General features: G+C 39.4%; 1 protein-coding gene across 1 annotated transcript in view; it reads right to left on the bottom strand.

Annotated features, from left to right (window-relative positions):
- Positions 1 to 22,113, bottom strand: part of PTPRN2 (protein tyrosine phosphatase receptor type N2) — a 664,689-nt gene that overhangs the window by 53,413 nt on the left and 589,163 nt on the right. The window contains 2 exon segments of the mRNA XM_069799855.1: positions 2,922 to 2,995; positions 10,451 to 10,598. Of these exon segments, the coding sequence (XP_069655956.1) occupies positions 2,922 to 2,995; positions 10,451 to 10,598 (222 nt within the window).

Raw genomic sequence — 22,113 nt, 5'->3', positions numbered from 1 at the left:
TTAAACGTGTGTCTGCTAACAGAAAAGATCTCAAATAAACAGCACTAGGAACAGCATGTATGGCCAGCTCAGGCTGTAATAGCTGTACAGCCACAGTAAATACTGCAGAATCAAGTGCCCAATATAATATTCCAGTAGGCTTCGGAGGTGGGGAGAACAGACACTGAATGTCTCTGCCACTCCTATACTCCACTTCATTATACAAAACCTATACCAGATTACCAAATACATTTACGCTAACCTGAAGATATTTAATTTGTTTTGGAAATGAAACAGTTTGCAAGGAATCTTTCCAAACTATGGGCTTGCAAAGTAGTGATTTCCTCCTACCAACCTCCCACTGCATCACCTTCAGGAAACACACATTTTATCTATTGCTTTCAAAATAGCAAAATGACTATTGACTTAGTGAAATGAACCCACAAAACCATCTGGAGCATCTCTTTCCTTGGAATAACAGGTCGTCTACACAAATGTGGGTTGTGGCACTCCTTCCCACATAGGGTCCCTATCCTACCATGAAGAAGCGGAACTCAAGAGCTTTTCTTGGCAGTTTTTCATGGCTATGCAAGATACCGGGTGCTTGTCCCAATCCAATGAAACACTTGTGCACCCCCTTATCTCTGGGCATAGAAATATTTCTATAAGAAGTATAGAGACAACCATAAGAATTTTTGCTTCATCAGTGTGACTTGTTTTATTGAACAAAACTCTTGAGTCTGGGAAATCTACAAAAAATAAATACCTTCTAACCTTGCAGAAGAAAATACCCTTATTAAGTGCTGGATGGAAAGGCAAGATTACAACCCCCTGTAAAACCAGGAGAGTTAAAGCTGTGGAAGCAGAGATCCTCTGCCTGCATTAGCTTCGGGCATCCTGACAAAGCAAATCTCCTCCCAGTTATGTCAATGGGATATCTTGGTCTTGTCTCTCCACCCCCAACACTACTTTATAATACTTTTCAGTGTAATTAAGGGAATAGATACATTATAATCCAGAACTACAATTGCAACAGGCATATACACACGTGCAAGAATTCACCCCTTCCCCAACCAATTTTGTATACTAAAAACAGTTAAGCTGTGTCTACACAGACTTTTGGGCAGGTTGCAGAAGCCCATCTTCGTTATTCGGTAAAAACACAGCATCTGTACTGCTGCCAACGCTGAACCTGGCTTAGCACTGTCTACAGATGCTGTAAATCCATTTCTGCACCATGTTGTAGTCACGCGAATTACAACCAAGCTCTTACAAGAATACAATATCTCACTTCCAGTTAACACCTCCTACTCCTGTGCTTGCCACAAAACCTCTCAGCTTCTACTATCAAATTAAGGTTTGACCAAACATAACTCACCGAATGTGCCCTGAAGACAGGGAAACAGAGCACTGAAGCCCTGGAGCTGGACCTCTGCGCATGACTTTACAAGCAGGATACATATTCCTTGAAGCACCAAGTTACTCTGATCTCCTGATACTGGGCCAGCTAGAGCTTGGTCTAGTCAGAGACATAGTTAAAAGTAGTCCAAAACCTGCTTTAATCTGTGTGCATCTGCTCCTGTCCTCTAAAATGGCAGCTGGCAAGTCCTGAAGTGTGCAGGTGCTTTGGTTTCCCCTCTACCCTAAGCCAAAGCCAAAAGCATCCCAAAGATGTTTGTTGGGTTCTATGTATTTTTTAACTCTTTGAATAAAATATTTTTGTATGTTCAAGGAAATAAAGCTTTTGAACTCTGCTGAAAGTAATAAAAACAAAGCTCAGAGAACAGTTTCTATGTAGTTGTGGGTTTTTTTAAGAAAAAAAGTATTGTCAACAACATTGGAGCGAAGCAGCCTGTAATTTCATGCTGTTGCAAATTGTCAGCTGCCTTGCCCACACAAAGTGATTTAACTGGGGGAGTGATACTCCCCAGGAAAATGAGCCAGTAATGGCATACACAGCCCACTGCAGTGCGATCTAATTCTCCATCCTAAGTTCTTTCTCATAGTTTCCCTACAATAACTTTTTAGTGCCTAATTAATGTGAATAAGAACCATGAGCAAAAGTGACTCCAATAGTAGCAGTCTCATGGAGGTCAAGAGCACAGTACCTTCTTCCCCCTTCAAATGGATATCATGGCACTTCCATTGAGACGCTATGACAGGGCAATGCTACTGGCTCTATCATACCTGTTTCATGTCTAAAAATAGAGACCTTTTCTCCCAATCACCTTTTACAGATAAGAAAGGATGAATATTCAGCTTATGTAGAGTGAGAAAGGGCAGCTGGGCCACACTGGAGTATTCAGAGGCAAAAATTGGGTTGACCTATTTTGCAGTTCGAATGAATACACAGGTGGTAAGGGATCTCGTTCTTGCTTTCAAAACAGCAAGCTCAGAGAAGAACCAGGAGAGCTACAGAAACACCGAGCTATGCATCGATAGGGCAACAGAGGAAGAAAAGTAAGACGAAATGTCCCTTCCTGATGCAGGAGCAGTTCAGAAGCCTGTGGAGCTCAGCTCCCTATGCCTACAGAAACTATTCCTCCTACGACTGGAGCTAGTAGGACAAAGCAAAAAAAGAACAAGCAAGTTTTACCTCCTCAGGGAAGGAAAATTTCCGCTAAGGCTATATCATTGAATTTTATAATCCATAAGTTAATAACATTAAGTACAGAAAACCTGACAGTATTACAGCGTAGAACGATGACTATCTAGTGACTTTCTTTTCTTAGTACATAAACTTCAAGGGTATTGCATGCACACGTAGAAGATTTATTTCTCTTCAGTTTGAAAGGACAGCCTGAGCCATCAGAGTTGTGAGTTGCTCACAATCTGAGGTTGCACAATCTGAGCAGTGAGGTGCCTCAATTTAGCATAATTTAACAACAAGGATAGACAGGGAATGACTATTTGGGTTATTTCTCATAGGTTACCGTACTTACAATTGGGCTAGCATTGACGTAGTCTGAATTGTCGTGGCTATTTTCACCTTTCAGACATATCCTGGAATGATCATCTGCAAAGGAGAAAATAAGAGAAGAAAGTTTCTATACAAGTATTCTACCCATTTTAGGTTAAACAAGGCAAAGTCAGATTAATGTGCATTTCAAGGCAGGCAAATGGTAAATATGAGAAAGGATATTTCCTTCTGACTCCCAACCTACTATAGCCTTGATACAGCCACAGCGTCACAGCCTGACTCAGGAATGAAGCACTAAGATGCTGAGCATCAGAGGCTGAGTATCAGAAAGCATGTCTTCATGAGATGTACCTCTCAGAGGAAAAAGGGGAATCTCTACTGCTCAGGGAGTTTAAGATTTAAACTAGGCAAATCACTAGTAAAAAACATATTATAGAAAACACTCCTGCGTTTGCAGGGTCATGGAAGAAGTAAACTGATGGACTTTGTCCATCTGGCTTCTCTATAAAATGAACATGGAAGTACAGTCGAGAGCTGGACAGTAAAGTAATCTGTCCTGATCAAAACCAGTGCTGTGTGGTGCTGTGCTAGTGATGTGGGGAGACAATATGACTTGGAGATGATTGTGGGAGAGAGAAAATGACGGTAACAACTGCACCTAAAAGTATGTCTGGAGCATGTATAGATACCTTGCACTGCTGGTAATGTAGCTAGTTCAGACACCACCAGTAAAGAAAGCAGCAGCTCTAGACATAGGAGACTTACTCATGTTGTTTGCCCATTGTCAAGATTCTTTTATCACTTTTTAACATGTATTTTTACTGGTGCTAGCTTAATTGTGTTTAGAGCTGGTACACCCCAAACTCTTGTCCTTTTTTTTTTATTTCAGGACATATGTAAAGGATGGGTTTTATTTGTCTGTATTTAGACAGTGACAATGCAGATGCCTGCTTCTCTTCCAGCTACCTAGATCCACTTTCTGCTAAGAGAAAATAAATATTTCTATGTCATGAATCATCTCATCCCAATTTAGCTGTCTCAAACAGGCCAAGTTGCACTTGAGAAGTGCCTGTTTCTTTCCATTGACTAAAGAAAGAAAGACCAGACCACACACAGATAATTTATGCGAGAGATGTCTAAGTCTACACAGGAATCTCTAACAACTTGTACCCGATACATAACCAGCACAACTTATACTTCTCAGCAAACCTACCCTGCACAGCGTATTGTGGTGAGAGGTCGTGGAGGTGCCCATTCTGTAACCCTCTACAGTTGAACATGGATACTGATGTTTTGAGAGGATCTTTCCACGAATTATTCAAATAGACAAAATAAGAGTACAGGAATACACCCTGTCCCCCTTTGTATCTTGTCTAGTGGGCTATGACACCTTTATTAACAGCAGAATTCCAAGTTGGCTTTTTAAACCATTAGAAGAACAATAAATGAGTTAGTTACCAACCATTTTAAGTACCACACAGGAAAGTAGAGACAGAGGGTTTGGGCTCTGCTTAGGTTTATTCACCAGTAATATCATGGCAGTTCAATATGCGAGCAAGACAAAGGTGTGCTTGTAGGAGTGTTGTTTATAGTCACTCAATCTCATCAGCAATATTTAACCCACCAAAGTGAGCAACCTTCTCCTGGAATGAGATGAGAGGTGAACAAGTCATGTCAAATGAATGAAGAGACATTCTTCACTATGCACATAAAATTATTTCTTCTAGTAAGGTTTCAACACAATGGGAGGATGAAGAAAATGAGAAAGGGAACACATTCATGCACATAACCACTTCCATCTTACTTTGGCACCACTGCACAAAAAAACCCAAAAGAGCTCGTGACATCTGAGATCCTGGAGCTACCCAAGATTTTTTATAGGAAGATTTACAACGAACATTGTCACAGAGTGCTTGAGGAACTACAGCTCTGAAACCTTTTGGCTATGCAAGAGATATGCAGGTTACCTGCGCTAAATACGGTCTCTCACGTATCTGAAGCTAAGTAAGCACTCAGGATAAGCCCCATTCATTGGAGAGCAAAAGTGTTTGAACTAATCACCAAAGAAAATGTGTGAAATGTTTTCAAATGGATGAGGGAAAGAGAGCAGACAGTGATTCATCAGTATTTAGCAAACAGCTGTCAGTGTGATTCTCCAGTAAAAGTCAAGTGTCAGATCACTAACTTCAGGATCTTTTTTTTTAAAAACATAATGTTTTACCCAGACCCTCTGATTTAGTGTGCCATATCATTATCCTGCTGTCTTGGAAGGTTTATCAGAGGGTGAGACATGTTAAGGCTTTGGTAGTGAGAAGGTGGTGAGACTTTGTATTTGCACTCAGGAAAAAAAAAGTGCGCAAAAAAGGTTGTACATGTGTTTTCTGCATATATCAAGAGTTTGCACCCATGTGTGCTTCAGTTGCAGCATCAAGCGTTCATATTGACAATGAACAGATTGTGCTTGTCTATGCCTGTTATCACCTCAAAGCTTCTAGGAACTAGCATAACAGCTCTTCAGAAACAGGCAGAAGAAGAAAAAAAAAAGGATACCATGGACACCAGTTTGTTATGTTAACAATAAGCAACTATGGGGAAAATGCCCAATGTACAAGATTTTTTTTGGTGAACTGCATATTGATTATGTTAGAAGCAAGAAAAGAGAAGCAGGAGAAGCAGGAAATAAAAGGAAGGAAGGGGATGACAGAAAACGAAGATATATAAGATCAATCTAAAAAGCAAGAAAGAAAGATGAATGAAGAAAGAGGAGAGGAGAGGGACAGTAATAAGGAAGTGAGAGAAAAGACAAATGCTGTTACTAGCTACCGCAATCTGGCCAAGCTACAGCTAGTCATCATTTCAAATATCTACAATAGCTGCTGCTGAATGCTGAACTAGTTTGCATTTGCTATTGCTCCAGCCAAGCCACAGCTGAAAGAAAAGCAAAATGTATAGATGAATATGTATGGCAGAGAAATGCTTCCTCAACAAGAAGGCTAGTACTAACCTATAGCTGAGGAGAAACATAGCACAGTTGTATTTTATATACATATAAAATATACAGTATACAATATAAAGTATAAATTATGAAGTATAAAGGATAGAGGATAAAGGACAAAATATAAAGCAAACACACATGAGTCTGCAGTATATAAAAACTTAATTTATAGACTGAGAAACCTAAGTTTTGGTGTCTACATACAGATGTCTTCATGTGGGTTAGGTTACAGTTAATGGAGCTTGATTTAGTTGGCTAAACATGAACGTGTACTGTTTGAGAAATGGTAGAGTAGATGAGACACTGCACAAGGAGAACACATATGACACAAGACGTAAAGACTTGTACGCTATTGGACGAGCAGCTGAAGCTCGCACAGGATATATGAGGGCATCCTAGAGCTATTAATTTCACTGTAAACCAAAGAGCAACTTTTGGCCATTGCACAGCTCTCTTGATGCCACTGCACTGACTAGCTCTTCACTGGCTGTAATGGGTGCTTTGACACCTGGCTCATATGGAGGCAGCTACATGGAGACACTTAAATTTAGGCGTCTTAATCTACGATTTCAGAGAATCATGCCCAGAGAACTTGATTCAATGCCTCAGTGTAGGCTTCTAGTGATATCTGAGGTGCCCTAAGGACACTCAGGCTAGCAGCTGGGAGGGCACAGGTCTCCCACAGGGCTTGTGTTACACCTACTAGCTCTGTGTGGGTACCTTGAATACTTCAGGCATCTCAAATGGCACTGGATTCCTGTGTTTAAATGACGGAGTTGAGTGCAAAACGTCGTATCTATCTGGATTATTTAAACAGTGACCAGTACTACAGTATTGTGCCATCTCACGGTCTTCTATTTATCTCACAGTAGCCCTACGACTTAATTAAGATCTATTACTTTTGTTGGTTTTCAGATGGGGATTGAAAGCTTGGAAAAGTAAGACTCACATCTTACCTAATTCTCTGTGTCTTCTGTTTCCCTTTAGTCAGATACTTCTGAAGGAACAGAACCAACAAACAAAGGCAAACAAGGAATATGGGCGGCTTTGGGTTGTCTGAATCTAGGCATCACACAGCAGAGTGAACCTCACAACTATCAGCCTGGCACACTCTGCCCAGATCATCATTCTCTTCCTTCTAGATTTAGACTGATACTTTTTTTTCCATACAAAGCACTCTGCAGAACTACACTGAAGTAAGAAAGTGAAGAAGTACTGAGGAGCAAACGTGGAGCAGTCTGATGACTGCGAAGAATCATAATGTGTTGATTATTTTACCCATAGGTTATCTGGACAAAACAGAGCTCTTCTTAGATCTGAACGGAAATCAAGTTCATTTATGCCAGAGCACTATTTGTACATGCATTACTGATATGGATAATGCACACACCCAGAGCAAGTACCCTCTGCTCAGGGAGTCCCATCGTCAGCACACAAACCTCAGAGCTGGGGGCACACTCTGCCCCCAAATGCTTTGCTTTCCTTTGGAGGAAAACCAAAGCACAGAGGTAAGTAGGTTGCTCTAATATATGCCATGACTCATGGACGCAGCTATAGTAGACAGCTTTTGACAGATGACCACTGCAAAAAGTTGTTTGCTAAATTTTTAAAATACCTAGATGTATCTATGGTATACATAAATAAAAACATACAGTATTGACCCTATTGAGATGGTTTTATTTTGCAAAGATGCAAAAAGAGAAAATAAAGTCTGGAAAGTTTTTTTTTGGACGTCAACAAATAGAGCTGCTCATGTGTTCATACGGAAAAAAGGTATCCCATTGCGCTAAATTATAGCAATCTGCTTGTTGGTTGGATAAAAGGATGCAGTTTTGTTAATCGAGAAGGTCCAAGTTACTTCAACAGTCAGAATATTTTAACTAGTAATTCATTAAGTGCAGTGTTAAGGTGTTCTGCTACCAAGTATTTTAAAAGCTGTTTGTAAATAGAGAAGATAGGTATAAAAGTAAATCTATGATAAAATTGTGAGATTAAAGATAACGTTAATCTAGAAATTAGTTATATAATCAGCAAAAAAATAAAACTGTATTGTTTTAAGACTGCTTAAGAAAGGAAAATGCAAAGTAAATGCAACATGATATTAAAGCTTCTTTTAAGCCTTCCTAAGGTGAAATCTTTTACATGAACTGGCAATCTTGTTCTACCCTGTCAAGGTGATTATGAATATGAATGGGGTAAGGAAATGCTAACAAGGCATTACTCTGTGAGAATACTTTGAATGCGGCATAACAACTTTGTAGCATATTAAAACCGTATGAGCATTGCTTCTTCATTCATTATGAAGCAAATCTGTGACTTTTTGTTATAGATTTAGTGTCAAACATAGTCAAAAAAAAGTGGGCAAACTGGGCTCTTTCTCATCTCAGTCTAATCTGAGAGTCTACAATAACCATCACCTTACCAAAATTTGATATTGTTTAAACTCTATGCCACACTTTCCACCCATCATCAAAGTAGTTTTAAGGATATAACATGACTGTTTAACAGTGCGCAGCAACTTCAGAAAGTGAGGGCAGGTAATTTTGTGCAATTCAGTCAAAAAGGAAAGCTCCCAGTGCACTAATAGCTATAATAGAAGTTTCCACATTGTCACAAAGCCAAAAAGTAGCATTTTGCTCTTGTAAAAGTACTAAGGGATTTTAAATGTGATAAAATACTTCTAATTAAAGCTTCAGATAAATTGCAGCCACCTTGTCCATGTCCAAATACCTTCCCAGGTAGTACCGATTCAGTCTAGACTTGGCGATAGAACAGAAGAACAGGAAGAACAGGCATAACAATGTGCCATGGAAAAAGCAATGGTAGAGACTCTTCAGCTGAAGGTTTATTAGTGTAGGCTGATTCATCCACATGGTACAATATGATAAAAAGAGACAGCCTATCTTAGCTCTGAAAATAGTTCAGCTCTCTAGTGTGGTATGACACACAAGCTAAAAATCTCTGCTCTTTAGGACTGCTGCAGCTATGTTACTTCTGGATTCAGAGCTAGAGCGCTCTAGTCTGAGGGTCCCTATCTTATTGCTCGTTGTATCATGCAGACATGTTTCCTACATCAGCTGAATAACCAGCAGCAATATCTGGCAACACCTGTAGCTCCCATGCTGTCTCCAAGGCAGCAACCAGAAACAATCTGGCTTAATTTATGAGCACGGACTTGGAATAGCTTAAGATGGTCTGACTGTAAGTCCACGTTGAAAAGAACACTTTAAGCAGGAAGATTAACTTGGATCAAGACCCATTATCACAAAGCAATTTTCACTTCCTGTCATAATGGTTAAATGCTATTTTTTCAGGATGGAAAAGAGCACAGAAATCTTGCACTCCTTTAACTTTCATGGTGACTTCTTTAGAACTTTTTAACAGACCTGATCCCAAAACACAAGTCAGCAAACTGTTGCTGTTGCCCCAAAAGGCTTTCCACCAGCGCCACATTTACTTAGGAGAATTCATATCACCAAACTATTGTACTCCTCTCCTAAGCAGCAAAGTATTGCAAAAAAGCCACTACATAAAAAAGAGAGCCAAATACTGCTGAAGCAAATAGGCAAGGACTGATGGGCTCAGTTAAATTATCATGTACTTCCAAAGAATCTTCACTCTAAATCTGGCTCTGACATTTACTTAACGTGTTACCTGTCATTCCTCATTTCCAAAGGAGGAATAGTACTTACTCAAGGCTCTCATAGGGAAAATTAATGTTTTCAGGGCACTTTAAAAATTAAAATAGCTATATACGTTTGCCAAGCTACCCAGCTGGGTTGTGGGCACACTGACTGCGAGCATTTTTGTTGCTGTGGACTGTGCATATATTCTCAGTTTCAGTTTTGTTTCATTGGTTGCTTAATAAAATGTGTGGCCATAGATTACCAATGTAATCTATGAGATACATATATTTGCATAGGAAATATATGCTGCTTTTATTTCAAGCTCAGAAAGGTGGCTGCTTACAGGCAAGAGCAGATTCTAGGAATATAAACACTGGCTGCTTTTTTTTTTCTTTTTCTCTTTTTATCCTAAGCCTAGCAGAGAGAGAAGCCAGTTTGCAAGCTTATCCACTAAAGCCTAAAGGGGCTCATTCAGTACAGCTGAGTATCTGATAAACAGATCATCTAGCTCTGATTATAGACTGCTGGTATTACTGTTGGATGGACATGCTACCAACTTGTCTAAACACAAGCCAAACTTCTTTCTGTTGAATGGCTACAGATGCCACTCTTGTACGGAAAGTATATTCCAGCACTGAAAAGCACTCTGGCTATTGAATTTCATGAGACAGCACAGCTGCAGCAGCAGTGCTGTGTGACATAGTTATGCATTTTTGTAACATATATGCAACTTATAAGGAGACAAACAGTGTCTGATATGACAAGAGGACATGCACCCAGCCCATAGCTGTAGCTAGTTTTCTAGTACGCATACAAGCTACTCCATATTCTGTCTGCCTGTCATCTGTAGCTTTCAAATCACTGTGCAAAGGATATTGAGAAAAGTATCAAGAACTTAAAAGGCAATCATCCAAATTAAAGTGTACATACATGGTACTACAGTCCGTGAGCGGTTCTTCTGGGTATTTTCCTCCTGCTGTGCAACGGTGGTGGCATTGGGTTCAGCCTGATAAGCACACAGAGCTTCCCACTCCTTCTCCAGACGATTCTTGTTTTTCAGATGATCTTCCATGTAGGACTGGAATTAAAAGAATACTGTATTAAGCATTGACTTAGTTAAGCTCAAAGCTAAGCTAAAAGGATGTATCTTAGGAAGGAAAGCACGGGAATCCTGAGCTTTGGGGACAAAACACACTCATTCACTTAAGAGAGTAACTTTAAGCTTATTTGTGCTATACAAAATGAGAATGCTAACATATACCAGTGCTAACAGAGAAGAAATGCTTGAAACACCCAGCTACTGAGCTTCAGGAAAAAACTATTTCTTCTTCAGTACCTAGAAAATGTAAGCCCAAATGCCTCAAATGTCTCTTTCATCAGGCAATGAAAAAGAAACAAAAGCCCATTGATAAAAATTACTTACTACAACAACAGCTCACGTCAAACCAAAGGCTTTTAAAACTAGAGTTCAAGCACATATGCAAGTCACAACAATGATACAGCTGTTGAGGAGAATTAAAAACTTGTCAGGCTGAAGTGTCATGGCTCAAGTACCAGGTCATTAGGAACTCGTCCTGCACATGGACTGGCACAGAGATGGTCTTGAACTGAGAAGGTGCTGTTAATTAATATTAATATATGTTGTTAAAGATCGTACCTGGCATTCAGGAAAGTCAACAGTGTTAGGAGAAGCATCACGAAAGAAAAATTAACTGGCTGTGGCAGGAATGATCAGAGTATATTGGTGCAAGTCTTAAGTTTTTTCAGATCTCCCAAGGCTAGAGATTCAGTACAGCACTGAATCGAGAATTCAGTTCCAAAGATTTGCCAAAAGTAAACTAAAATCCTATTCCTTCACCCCATGGACCTGAAAATTGTCCAAGCAGGTGAGGGGAAGAGAGCAGAAAGGAGGAGGGGTGGCGAAAAACAGAAATCTTCCCTTCCCTTTAGCACGAAAATTAAGAAAGTGATCACCAGGTACTGTAAGCCTACTAATACAGTCAAATTACCTTTCAGAGTCTGTCATCTTCTCCTACGCTAAGCAACAGAATAATCTCACATTACACCCAGTTCATATTTGTAAATTAAACTCCATACTACCTTTACAAGGTAGGTTGAAGTTAACATCCCTAAACAGATTAAAAAAGGGACAGGCTGTTTAGGGGACAGGCTCGGGGTCTGGCCGGGGGTCGGGAGCAGAGCTGTGGGTGCCTCTGGCCCAAACACCAGTCAAAGCTGTTCTTGCTGGAGCACTCCGTAATACAGCCTAATCTGTAGCAACACTTGTCTGGAAAAAGCTCCTGGAAAGGATTCACTAAAGAGTATAAAAAGCAGTTTAATTGCTTAGAAAACCTTTTCCATAAACAATCTCTGTTATGTCAAATAGTTCTTCCCAAACATGCTTTAAAGAAGAAAGGCTCTCGTGCCCTCTCAGCAGGTTTAACAGAAGGTGCAAAAAGCTTGCAGCTTGTCTTCCGCCAAATGGGAGCTCTGCTAAAGCTGTCGCTCCGCCGCGCTTCCCACCCCACCGGCGAAGCAGGATACTGCTCTCTCTTGCAGCTTGAACGGGTTTTGCAGTTACAAAAGAGCCCCTGACACACAGCTTTGTTTTGTGCAGGGTTTGTCGGGTGTGTGCGTCTTTACGCGAGATTTGTAAACCAAACCTGTTACTGAAAAGCAATTCAAGAAGTGACGCTTCCAGAAAGGGTATCTTTAGGGACACAGAAATATATTGCATTAGAAGAAAGGTTTCTGAAGGAGGTAAAAAATTGTGGTGGCCTAGATACAATCAAAACACCTACTGGGTGATTGCTTCTTTTCTATAATGAAGGAAAAAGCACTGCAGTGGACAGAGCTGTGACCTGACAGATGGGGAGCTGGGAGAGTTGCGCGGCCCCATCGTGTGTTAGGGGAGCTGGTCAGCTAACGTGTTCCCAGCCTCCACCTGCAAGTTAACGGGAGGAAACCATCCTCTGATAGTTTGCTTGTCCTTGCCAAAAGGCTGTTGCTACTGGGGAAAGGAGGGAGGCTAAAGATCCCGTTCTTTTCTCCTAGTAAATCTGTGCCTTGATATGTATACTGCACATAATAAAAAGATAATCCCTCCTGAGCAGAGACTAGTTGGTATATGAGAATTTTTATGAGGCAAAGGGAAAAAATAGCAAAATCACAGTACCACTGAGCCAAGACTCCTGGCTTCAGAGAAGCTGTTTAGCATGCAGCAGGCAGAGATCAGGCAATCAAGGACCAGCCCGTAGCATCTTCCCATTTTAAACCACAGTTTTATAATCTGATTCATTTTGACATGCCCATCACCAATGTCCCATAGACTTCAGGGACATTTTATGCAGATATACAGATCCGCCAACACTGAATCTCTCCAAAGTACTGTAAGATTCACGAAGCTGTGTGAAAAGGGCCATGAACATTTGATTCCTAAGGCAGGGCTGTACACAGCAAGGAGCTTCCCGTTGGCTCCAGCTTGCCTATTCGATGATTTCAAGGATTGCATTTTAAAAAGAAATTTGTTTTCTTTTTAAATCATCAAATGTGATACAGTTAAGGTAATTTGATTGCTTTTAGTGCACAGGAATTTTTAAATAACTCATGTCTCTTTAAAAAGGAATACTTTTACTTTTACCTTCCTTTTTCAGGGAATCCTGAGTGTAAAGAGAAATGAATGTTCAAATGAAAACACACTGGAATCTTTACTTTAACCAGACAACCACTTTTCATGTAGTTTCAACACCTGCATCGCATGGATCAGATTCACAGGGCACTTCCTGACAGGTCTTGAAAAGGTGTTTGACTATTTGAACAGGCTTGTGGAAGGCTCTGCACAATATGAACATCTGCTTTAGACACGTTTAAAAAAGCTACCGAGAAAGAAGCTTGCTTTAAAACATTCAGGATTCAGACAATTCCCTCAGAGTTAAGTAATCTTTCATTTACAGTCCTTCAGAGCCCCTACGCTCATCCCCATTTTGCTAAACAGAAGCTGAGTGATTTTGAAACACTCTCTTGGGAGCTGCTGGATGTACATTAAATTGAGTGGAACTTCTGATATTTTAGAGATTGTATGTCTACTCAAATCCACTCGTTAATTAGGATGTTTTCATGAGACTTTCTACAGCATTTGCCTGGTACAAAAGAAATTCATTACCAACATGTCAAACGCACATGATTTTCCTTGTCCCAAAGCAGCAGGTAAAATAAATAGAGGTTGTCACCACTGTTACTGTAATGCTCCTCAAAGCCTGCTGAAAAAGGTAGAGGTCTGGTCTCACCAATAGGTCCACATCAAGACAAGTCCTGTAATCCCAAGTATATGCTATTATTTAAACAAACACTGTCTGCTTGGACAGATCTCCTGAGGTACCTTAAGTTTCATTAAGTCTTAATTTTCCTTCCCCAGGGCCTCACCTGCAAGGACAATTGGTAGCCCGGTTCATACTTTCTCTTGTGTACACAGATGAGATGCTCTTGCTACCAGACATGTTATGGGGATAAGAAGGATGCATCGACATTATGTGGAGAGGGGGGGATGTGTTGTAAAATCTATTATTATTGTGTGAGACATGCCAGTCGTAGGGCAAAAGATGAGCTTTCAGCCAGAGGATGAAAAACTGTCCCAGGGACAATGAATCTCTGGCCAAGAGAACCAGTGCCAGTGGCAAATATTAAGACAGATTCAGCGTGCCTGAACACAAACACAAAGACGGAGCACAACAGCCCGGCTTGGCTTTAGTAAAACTTCCTGAGCGCTCGGTTGATGTTGTAATATGGTGTCAAACCACTTTGTTTTTCTTTACTTTTTTTTTTAAATCAAGGAGTGGCATCCAGTACGTGCTCTGTGACTAAATTAAGGTTAACAAATACAACAATTAAATTCTAATTGTCTGGTCAATCTCCAGATACCTTCTTCAAAGATAGTATGGTTTGCATCTGTCAAGATATTTGTTTTAAAAACACCTATTTTATTAGATGATGTTCAGCTATTACAAAAAGCAATTATTTTTGACAACATACTTCCAATATGGTACTTGATTAGACGCTCTTTTCACGACTGAGGATGTCTCTTTTAATGAAAAGATGGGCAACTGTTAAATTGACAGACCTCGACAGGTCTAATCGAATCTCAAATGTCAGCTGAAGAAGTGGATGGGACATTATCTTAATCCTTGTGAACAGTGACCACTCAAACCCACACCTTTCACCTAACAGTGTGAGAGCCACTGCTTTCAAACTGCTGCCTCTTTTTCCAGAGATGCAGAGGGCCAGGCAGTGCCGTGGTGCTTCACTGGGTTCTTCAGAAGGAATCTGGAGAGAAGAGAATTGGCCTTAGCTATTATATAGCAAATTGTGCACTAAATGACCATACTTGAAACAATTTGTTTTGTTATTCTCTCCAATTGACTTAAGTAAAAGCTTTTTTTTGCCTTTGTTCCCTGCTAACTTGGAGGCTACATTGTTCTGGCACAGGACACCCCAGCGTTTTTGCTATTCTGCTTAAACTTCTTTGTCTTTTTCAATACATATTGCATTGACTATACGTAAGAGGAATACTTTTCTGCATAAATCCAAATAACTTTCAACACAGCACATGATTTTCTCCTTCCTTTTCCTGGCTGAATACCTTATCATTAGTGGCTTCACAGTAAATTTCTCTGTTCCCACTCATATTACTCGCAGTGCTATAGAATTTAGAGATAGAGGAAGTCTACCTGATTACCCATTTCCAGGCCTTCAAATAATGTCGTTTCTTGCACTTCACTAAGAAACCTTCTAACATTTAGGTGGCCTGTATCTAAAGTAGAAGCCTAAAACACTGCTCATTACTATTTGGGACACAAACTGGTCTGAACTATACACTGTATTCCTGGAAATACTCAAATATTTTCAATAAGGAATAGTAGTCCTCATTTGAGATGGCTTTTTCATAGGGATGCCAATAGTATTGCTTTTCTATTGCAAACTTAATTTGCTACCCATTGTCACCAATCCACTTATTGCAACCCTGGTCTGCTTACACAGAATATTGCTGTTCTGTGTAATTTCTGTTTGTATATATTTCAGTGTCTTCACAGATCATTAATTAATGGGTCTATGCAAACTATAGACATCTCTTCTTGTGACTCTTTTCTTCAAAGATAGTTTATTTTTTGTATGTGTTTTCAGGTCTAAGGTTTTCAAACTTTTGACTTACTCCTCTGTCATCACTTCTGTGCAGAACTTTACACTGTGATAGCACTTGTAAAAGTCATTGTCACTTCCATCCACCTCCAGATCATTATTTAAAATCTTAAATATAACCGGATCTAACAGCAATTCCTGTACTCTGCCCGACACTCCCATACATAGCTTTTGATCATTACTTTTTGTACATCACCCTTTAGCCACATTTCAATCCACATAATTGTCTTCTAAAAAATTGACATTAATTTTTCAATTAACTATTCATGAGACAGTTTCAAGGCTTTATTAAAATCTGGATATATTACATCTGTTGTTTTCACTTCATCTACTGGTTTTTGTAGTTTTAGTTAAATAAAAAGCAATCAAGTTTGTCCAGGCAAGATTTATTCTTTATAAAATTATGCACATTGTTACTCATTGTGCAGCTATCCAATGGAAAGGATGGAGGAGATTAGCAAATACACAAAGGAAAGACTCCAGCCTTCCCCATCCTCTTAAATGAGACCCTCACACTTATCTCCCTTTTATGCCCTTGAAAAATCTCTCGCTAGATAATCAGCAATTTCTTTTTTAATATGTGCTCCATTATTTTCTAGGGTTGGAGTCTGGACTCAGGGAACAGTAATAGAAAAGTTCATTTCTCCTCTTTCTTACTCCTCCCTCCTCTTGTACAAAATTATGATTACTTTATTCTTCTATTTTGGTGCACCCATACTTGTCCAGATCTGCTCAAATAAAGCTCCCTGAGATAAGTGTCACTATTAGAATCCTGAAGCATATTCAGACCACGCAGAGCACCACAATGTTTCTTCACACTTTCTAAGGATTTCTCACATTTCCTAACACCATTTCATAGTAATACTGAAGTTACTTTGGGCTCTTCCTTGTTTACAGAAGGTCGGTCTCTCTCTGAGCTGCCATGGTGTTGCAGAGACCAAAGGCTGGGAGCTCATCACACGTGTTTCCATGAAGAATGCTCTTCAGTGGTGTCCCAGGTAGAAGACAACATGGGAGCAGAACCAAACTATGCCCATACCTTTCCTACCTTTCTTCCTTAAGAAAGCAGACCTTAAATAAAGAGAGGATGCACTATCTCAACCAATTTAACTCTTTCGATCAACTAACATGTTAAGAAAATCAGTTTTCTCCAATAGTTATATTTCTGTTGAAGCACCATAGAAGTTTCTGATGCTCTGATCCAACCAACCTGCAACAATGCAGATCCTATAGCTGTTGCCAAGACCAGCTCCATCTCTGAAATGTCACTCCATAACTGTTGTTAAAAGCACTAGCTTTAGTCTTAACGTGGCAAATCAAGTTTTCAGCATTAACTGTAGAGAAATGTGACTTTATTGGGCTAGTTACGTTGAGTTTATACATATACATACAAAAATAAAAATTCTGTTGTGGCAACTCATTGTCAGTATCTCACAGAACTTAGTAAATCTCAGTAAATTAACATCTGGCTATAAAGTCTCACATACTTTCAATCCTGTGGAGCGTTCTGCATCCACTACTGTCAATGGCAACACTCCTGACTTCACTGGAGCCAGCATTTCATCATGTGATTAGTCAGTCGTTTCAGGCTAAAGGCTCTTTTCTCTTTTCTAACTTGTCCTGTGCCATCCCGGATCTCCTGATCTTATCAGCAAGAACTGTCTAAGGTAATGACAAATGAAAAAATCTAGGAAATAAAAACCTGGGAATTTGTATTTTGTCTTTTAAAGTACTGAGAAATTATTTTTCCTCCTCGGTCTTTGCACCCATATTACTACCATAATGTGTTTTGATCTAATTTTTCTTGTATTTCTTAGTACCTGATTACACCAGTGAAAGGAGTAGTTCTGAAGCCTTTTCAATTAAGTATTGAAAACTACTCTGAAGATTTACTAGTAATTTGGCATAAAACACTACTAATATCATACATAATATGGTAGGTGATGAAGGAAAACTAAAAAAAACCAGAGGAAGGCAATTCTCTGACAAAGCAACTATTCAGCCTGGTTGAGAATAATAGTCCTAGATTGTTTCAAATAGGTTGTATTATTCAGAAAGAAATTAACTTCCGTGGTAATGTCAGCCAACAATAAACGATGACATTCCATAGTTTCAATTTTATATTTGTAGATGTAAGGATTATTGTAAACAACTAAGCATGTACACAGGGAGCAGTTGTGCTTTAAGCATGCCATCTAAAATAATTGTAAATGATTGTTCTTGGGTTTCTAGAGAAGTATCATCTTTGCATGAGCAGTGTATGGCATTATCTGCCAGACTAGACTATTGTGAAACTTTTGCAAGAATGACTGTAATTCACAAGTACATTAAATGGCAACCTATGTTCTGTTTACCTAAATTAATATACCCTTGATGTAGTGTATATCACTGCCTTCCCCTCTCTTAATGCTCTGATAATAGAGTTTTGTAACTTGTAAAAGGATTACTTCAATCCAATCAGCAGGTGCTGGGATCAGTGTGTGTCAGACAAACACTCGCTAATCCCTTTTCTTACAGCTCCCAGCTGCCAAAGGTGCTCAGTGAAATCCCAATGAAATGACTGGATACAACCTGGTGTGGACTGACGCAGGTTTTCAGCTCTGGAGGAAATATGGGAAAATACATGCGATGCTAAACATTGCTTGAATAGGAATGATGGAAGCAGGTATGCTTTTGAAAGGAAATGGAGCTAAGAAATTAAACATTAAAAAAAATTACAATGCTTAATCATGAAATATTTACTCTACCTGGCTCTCTAAATATAGCAGAAGATAAAGAAATTCACTCTACAAAGAATCCCTTCTCAAGGATTATCAGCTACTTAATGGTGTCTTCCCAGTCTTAAAATACAACCACCCCCATCTCCTCCTCCTTACCCCCTCTCTTGAAATCTAAATTATGCCTATGAAGTTTCACCCCTGCAATTACTTTGCTTTAAATAAACCTCAACAAAAAGGAGATGATGATTACCATAAAAGGAAAATAATTTGCTCCCTTACAATCTCTGTATTTCTATAGCTCCTTCTGTCCAACTGTCTGAAAGTACTCACATTACTTCTGCAGGGGAGGCAAGTATCACTGCCATTTCACAGATGGGAAATGAAAGGGCAGAAACACTGAAGTGAATTTCCCAGGGTCACAGAATATGCTCCTAAACCACTTATTTTACAGGGAAATTCAGAACTCAGTTTTCTTGACCGCTGTTTTTTCCTTTTCCCATGATCATGTTTGTAGACAGGGCTAAGGGTCATGCAACCTTCATGAATCCGTATCTGATAAAATTTTTGTAATTAGAGCATACCAAATGTTCTGACTCTAATGGAATTAGAATAGGTTTCGGTTTGGGGGTTTTGTTTAGAAGTACAGGGTTTAAGTGGTTGATGAGTAGAGGAATTTAATTTATGCACATTAGATTCTGTTTATACAAAGACATGCCAAACTAAATAATAAAGATTTAAAAGATGAATTAGCCAAAATCAGTTTCCAGGCTTTCTGTACTTCTTATAGTAGATTTCACAATAAAAATCTGCAATTATAAATAGCCTTTAAATAAAGGAAGAATGTTATTTCAAAAAATGGAGGGCTAAACCTCTTAGCCAAATACTGCTATTTCATAGCATGAGATATGTTGTGACATTTCTTAAAAATAAATCCAAACCAAAAAAAACCCCAACCTCCCCATTAAAGACAACTCTGCAGTATAGGAACTGACGCCAAGGATAGTGTCAGTTGAATTCATCAACTGAGACGTTTTGGGAAGCGCTTCTGGTGTCTTTGTTAGAAAGTACAAGCGCAAGCTACACAGCTGAATAAAAAAGTAGCAGGAAAACTGCAAAAAAATATACACATCAAGTCCTTTGACTCTTTGTGATAAATATTGACACCCAATTCCATTCTCACAGAAAATTGCTATTTTCTTCTTACACATTAAACCTATTTTTCAGATGATCCCTTCTTCTCACTTCATTTTTTTACTAATGGTTTGAACGTCATATCATACCACAATCCAAGACATATTTGCGATTCATTTATACGCCTGCTAATGATGTTGCATGTCTGAAATGAAAACTTTAAAAATATATTACTAAACACTAATTACCTAGCTGAAAACACAAAACCAAGTTCCCTGCCTTCTTCCTCTCCAAGCCCTGCTAACTCAATTAAGCATCTAAATTTGGGTTCCCGGTTGGGTACTGTGTTTGCAAATTTAGATTTTAATGAATTAAAGTCTCTGTTTCTTTTCGGTGCACTTGTACAGTCATCTTCATTTACTATATATAAAAATTACCAAGAGATAAATATAGAATTCTGAAAACGTCATGTTTAAAAATAATCTCTTCAAGCATGGTCAAGTTCTTCAGAGATAATGAGACCAGGAAAACCCAGGCAACCATGACCAAGTACATCAAAGCGATACAGCACATGATGTGATTTATAGATAGTCTGGCAAATTATGCCTCTGCTAGACAGTGGCCATCTTGAGGTTAGAAAGGAAAATATTATTTCTACAGACATAACATCCCTGCTAGAGCAAAGGGGTAAGCAGTAATACTCTTACTACTCTTCTTAAATATGTGAATAAAAGTGAAAAAGTGCTTCTCCAGGAGCAAATTATGACTCATAAAGGAAATCCCCTCTGCTTTTCAGCGGGGTTTTTTGGGGGAAAAAAAAAGGGGTATCAAAATTGATAGTGGGAGTTTGTACACAAACACACATACAGGTTTGTGTGAAAACTGAGAATACGCAATATGAAATCCAAGAAGTCTTGCAATCCACGCTATACCCACAGCCTAGCGGCAGAATATGCATAAACACAAGTGAACATATGGTCACCTGTGGGAAAAAGCAGGGAAAGAACAGACTGGATAATCAGCCTTTTCCTTAGAAAACTCCCATAACTGTCAGAGACAGGAAACTTCAAACTCCACAGACATCTTCACTGGTCAAATTCTCACACTCAAGATCATTTTGGAACCGGATCCCTGACCTAGGAAGTTCCATGTTTGCACACTGCAAATGGCAGAGAAGCAACCCAATTAGAGTAACCGCCAGTAAGCAGTGAAGAAACTCTTTTCCACAGTACTTTCAGGACTTAATGGAGATAACTGTGGGAGAAGACATGCCTGACTTCTGCCCTATCCCTTCCATGTCACACTCACAGCCACGTCAAACCAACATCCAGCAGGAGACCGAGCAATGCTGGCCATGAGAAAGATGCAGCTGGCATCTACCCAGCTCCTGAATCTAGAGGAAGTGTCCCATTTTTTAGGTAACCTTTTGTCTATGCTCCATGGGATTTTCAGCTGAGGTTGGCCTAGCTCAGTGATTCTCAAATTCCCAAATATTCTTCTTATGAAAGTATTTAAAAGGGATTGTGAAGTGATAGCAGAAAAGCTTTAGAAGTGCGTAAGCTGAAGACATCCTACCTACTCCTGGGACTCTTGGGTTTCCATGGAAGCCAGTAAGGGGTAACACTTTAAAGAAGTTTGAGGAACACTGGTCTAATCCACAGATGAGGATATTTGAAGTGACAGAGGGCAAAATAAGAACAAGGGAAAGACAATGTTAAAGAGGACAGAAAAAGAAGCCAAGAGCAGACTGTAGAGGTCAACAAAGAAGTGAAATGATGAAAGAAGACACCGTACTGCAAAGAAAGAAAATCAGAAGAACAAAAACCAGAACACAGCAAATGAAGAAAATGCTATGGGAAGAAGTGAATTTTGGTCATAACTGATAAATGTCAACATTTCCTCCTGTGCTGTTTCTTTTCCTCGAACACCTCCTCTCACATGCTGAACCAAGGAGAAAACATTGAGAGAGTGACAGTAGTAGTTCTGAGTAGACAGTACACGTACAGCTTACTGCTAAACAGAAGGAAAAAGCAAAATAAAGAACCTAAAATACAGTGCATGTGCATGTGTGTGATGGCTAAGGATCTAGCAGATTGGGAATATATTCTTGAAGAAAACTGTGATCAATTCAGAAGAGATTGAAAAAATGAGTAGATGGCATCCTTTTCCACCATAGAGGTAACTGACCATAGACAGCACATCCTGAGTTTGGTTTTCACAAGCTTTTCCAATGTGTATTTAGTATCTTTCAGCCAGCTCTCCAAATATGGAATAGTTTGCTTTTAGATAATGAGGCCAAAACTAAACTCGCAGAATCAAATCTGACAAACCCAGGTGCAGAACTCCTTTACACTTTCATGTCGTACTTTCATGTCTTAAAAAAGACTAATGAGGGACAAAAAAGGGCAAAAATATTACCCTTCGATACGATCTGTCTTCTATTAAAGCCAATACGATTAGTTCTGAGAGCAGAGCACTAGGACACCAGAGAACGGAGGTCTACTCCTGGCTCTGCTTCTGACCTTAAGGTTAGTCTTGGTCAAGACAGTT

Source organism: Haliaeetus albicilla, chromosome 2, assembly GCF_947461875.1.
Source record: "Haliaeetus albicilla chromosome 2, bHalAlb1.1, whole genome shotgun sequence".
NCBI classification, from domain to species: Eukaryota; Metazoa; Chordata; class Aves; order Accipitriformes; family Accipitridae; genus Haliaeetus; species Haliaeetus albicilla.
This window is presented reverse-complemented; position numbering and strand designations above follow the sequence as displayed.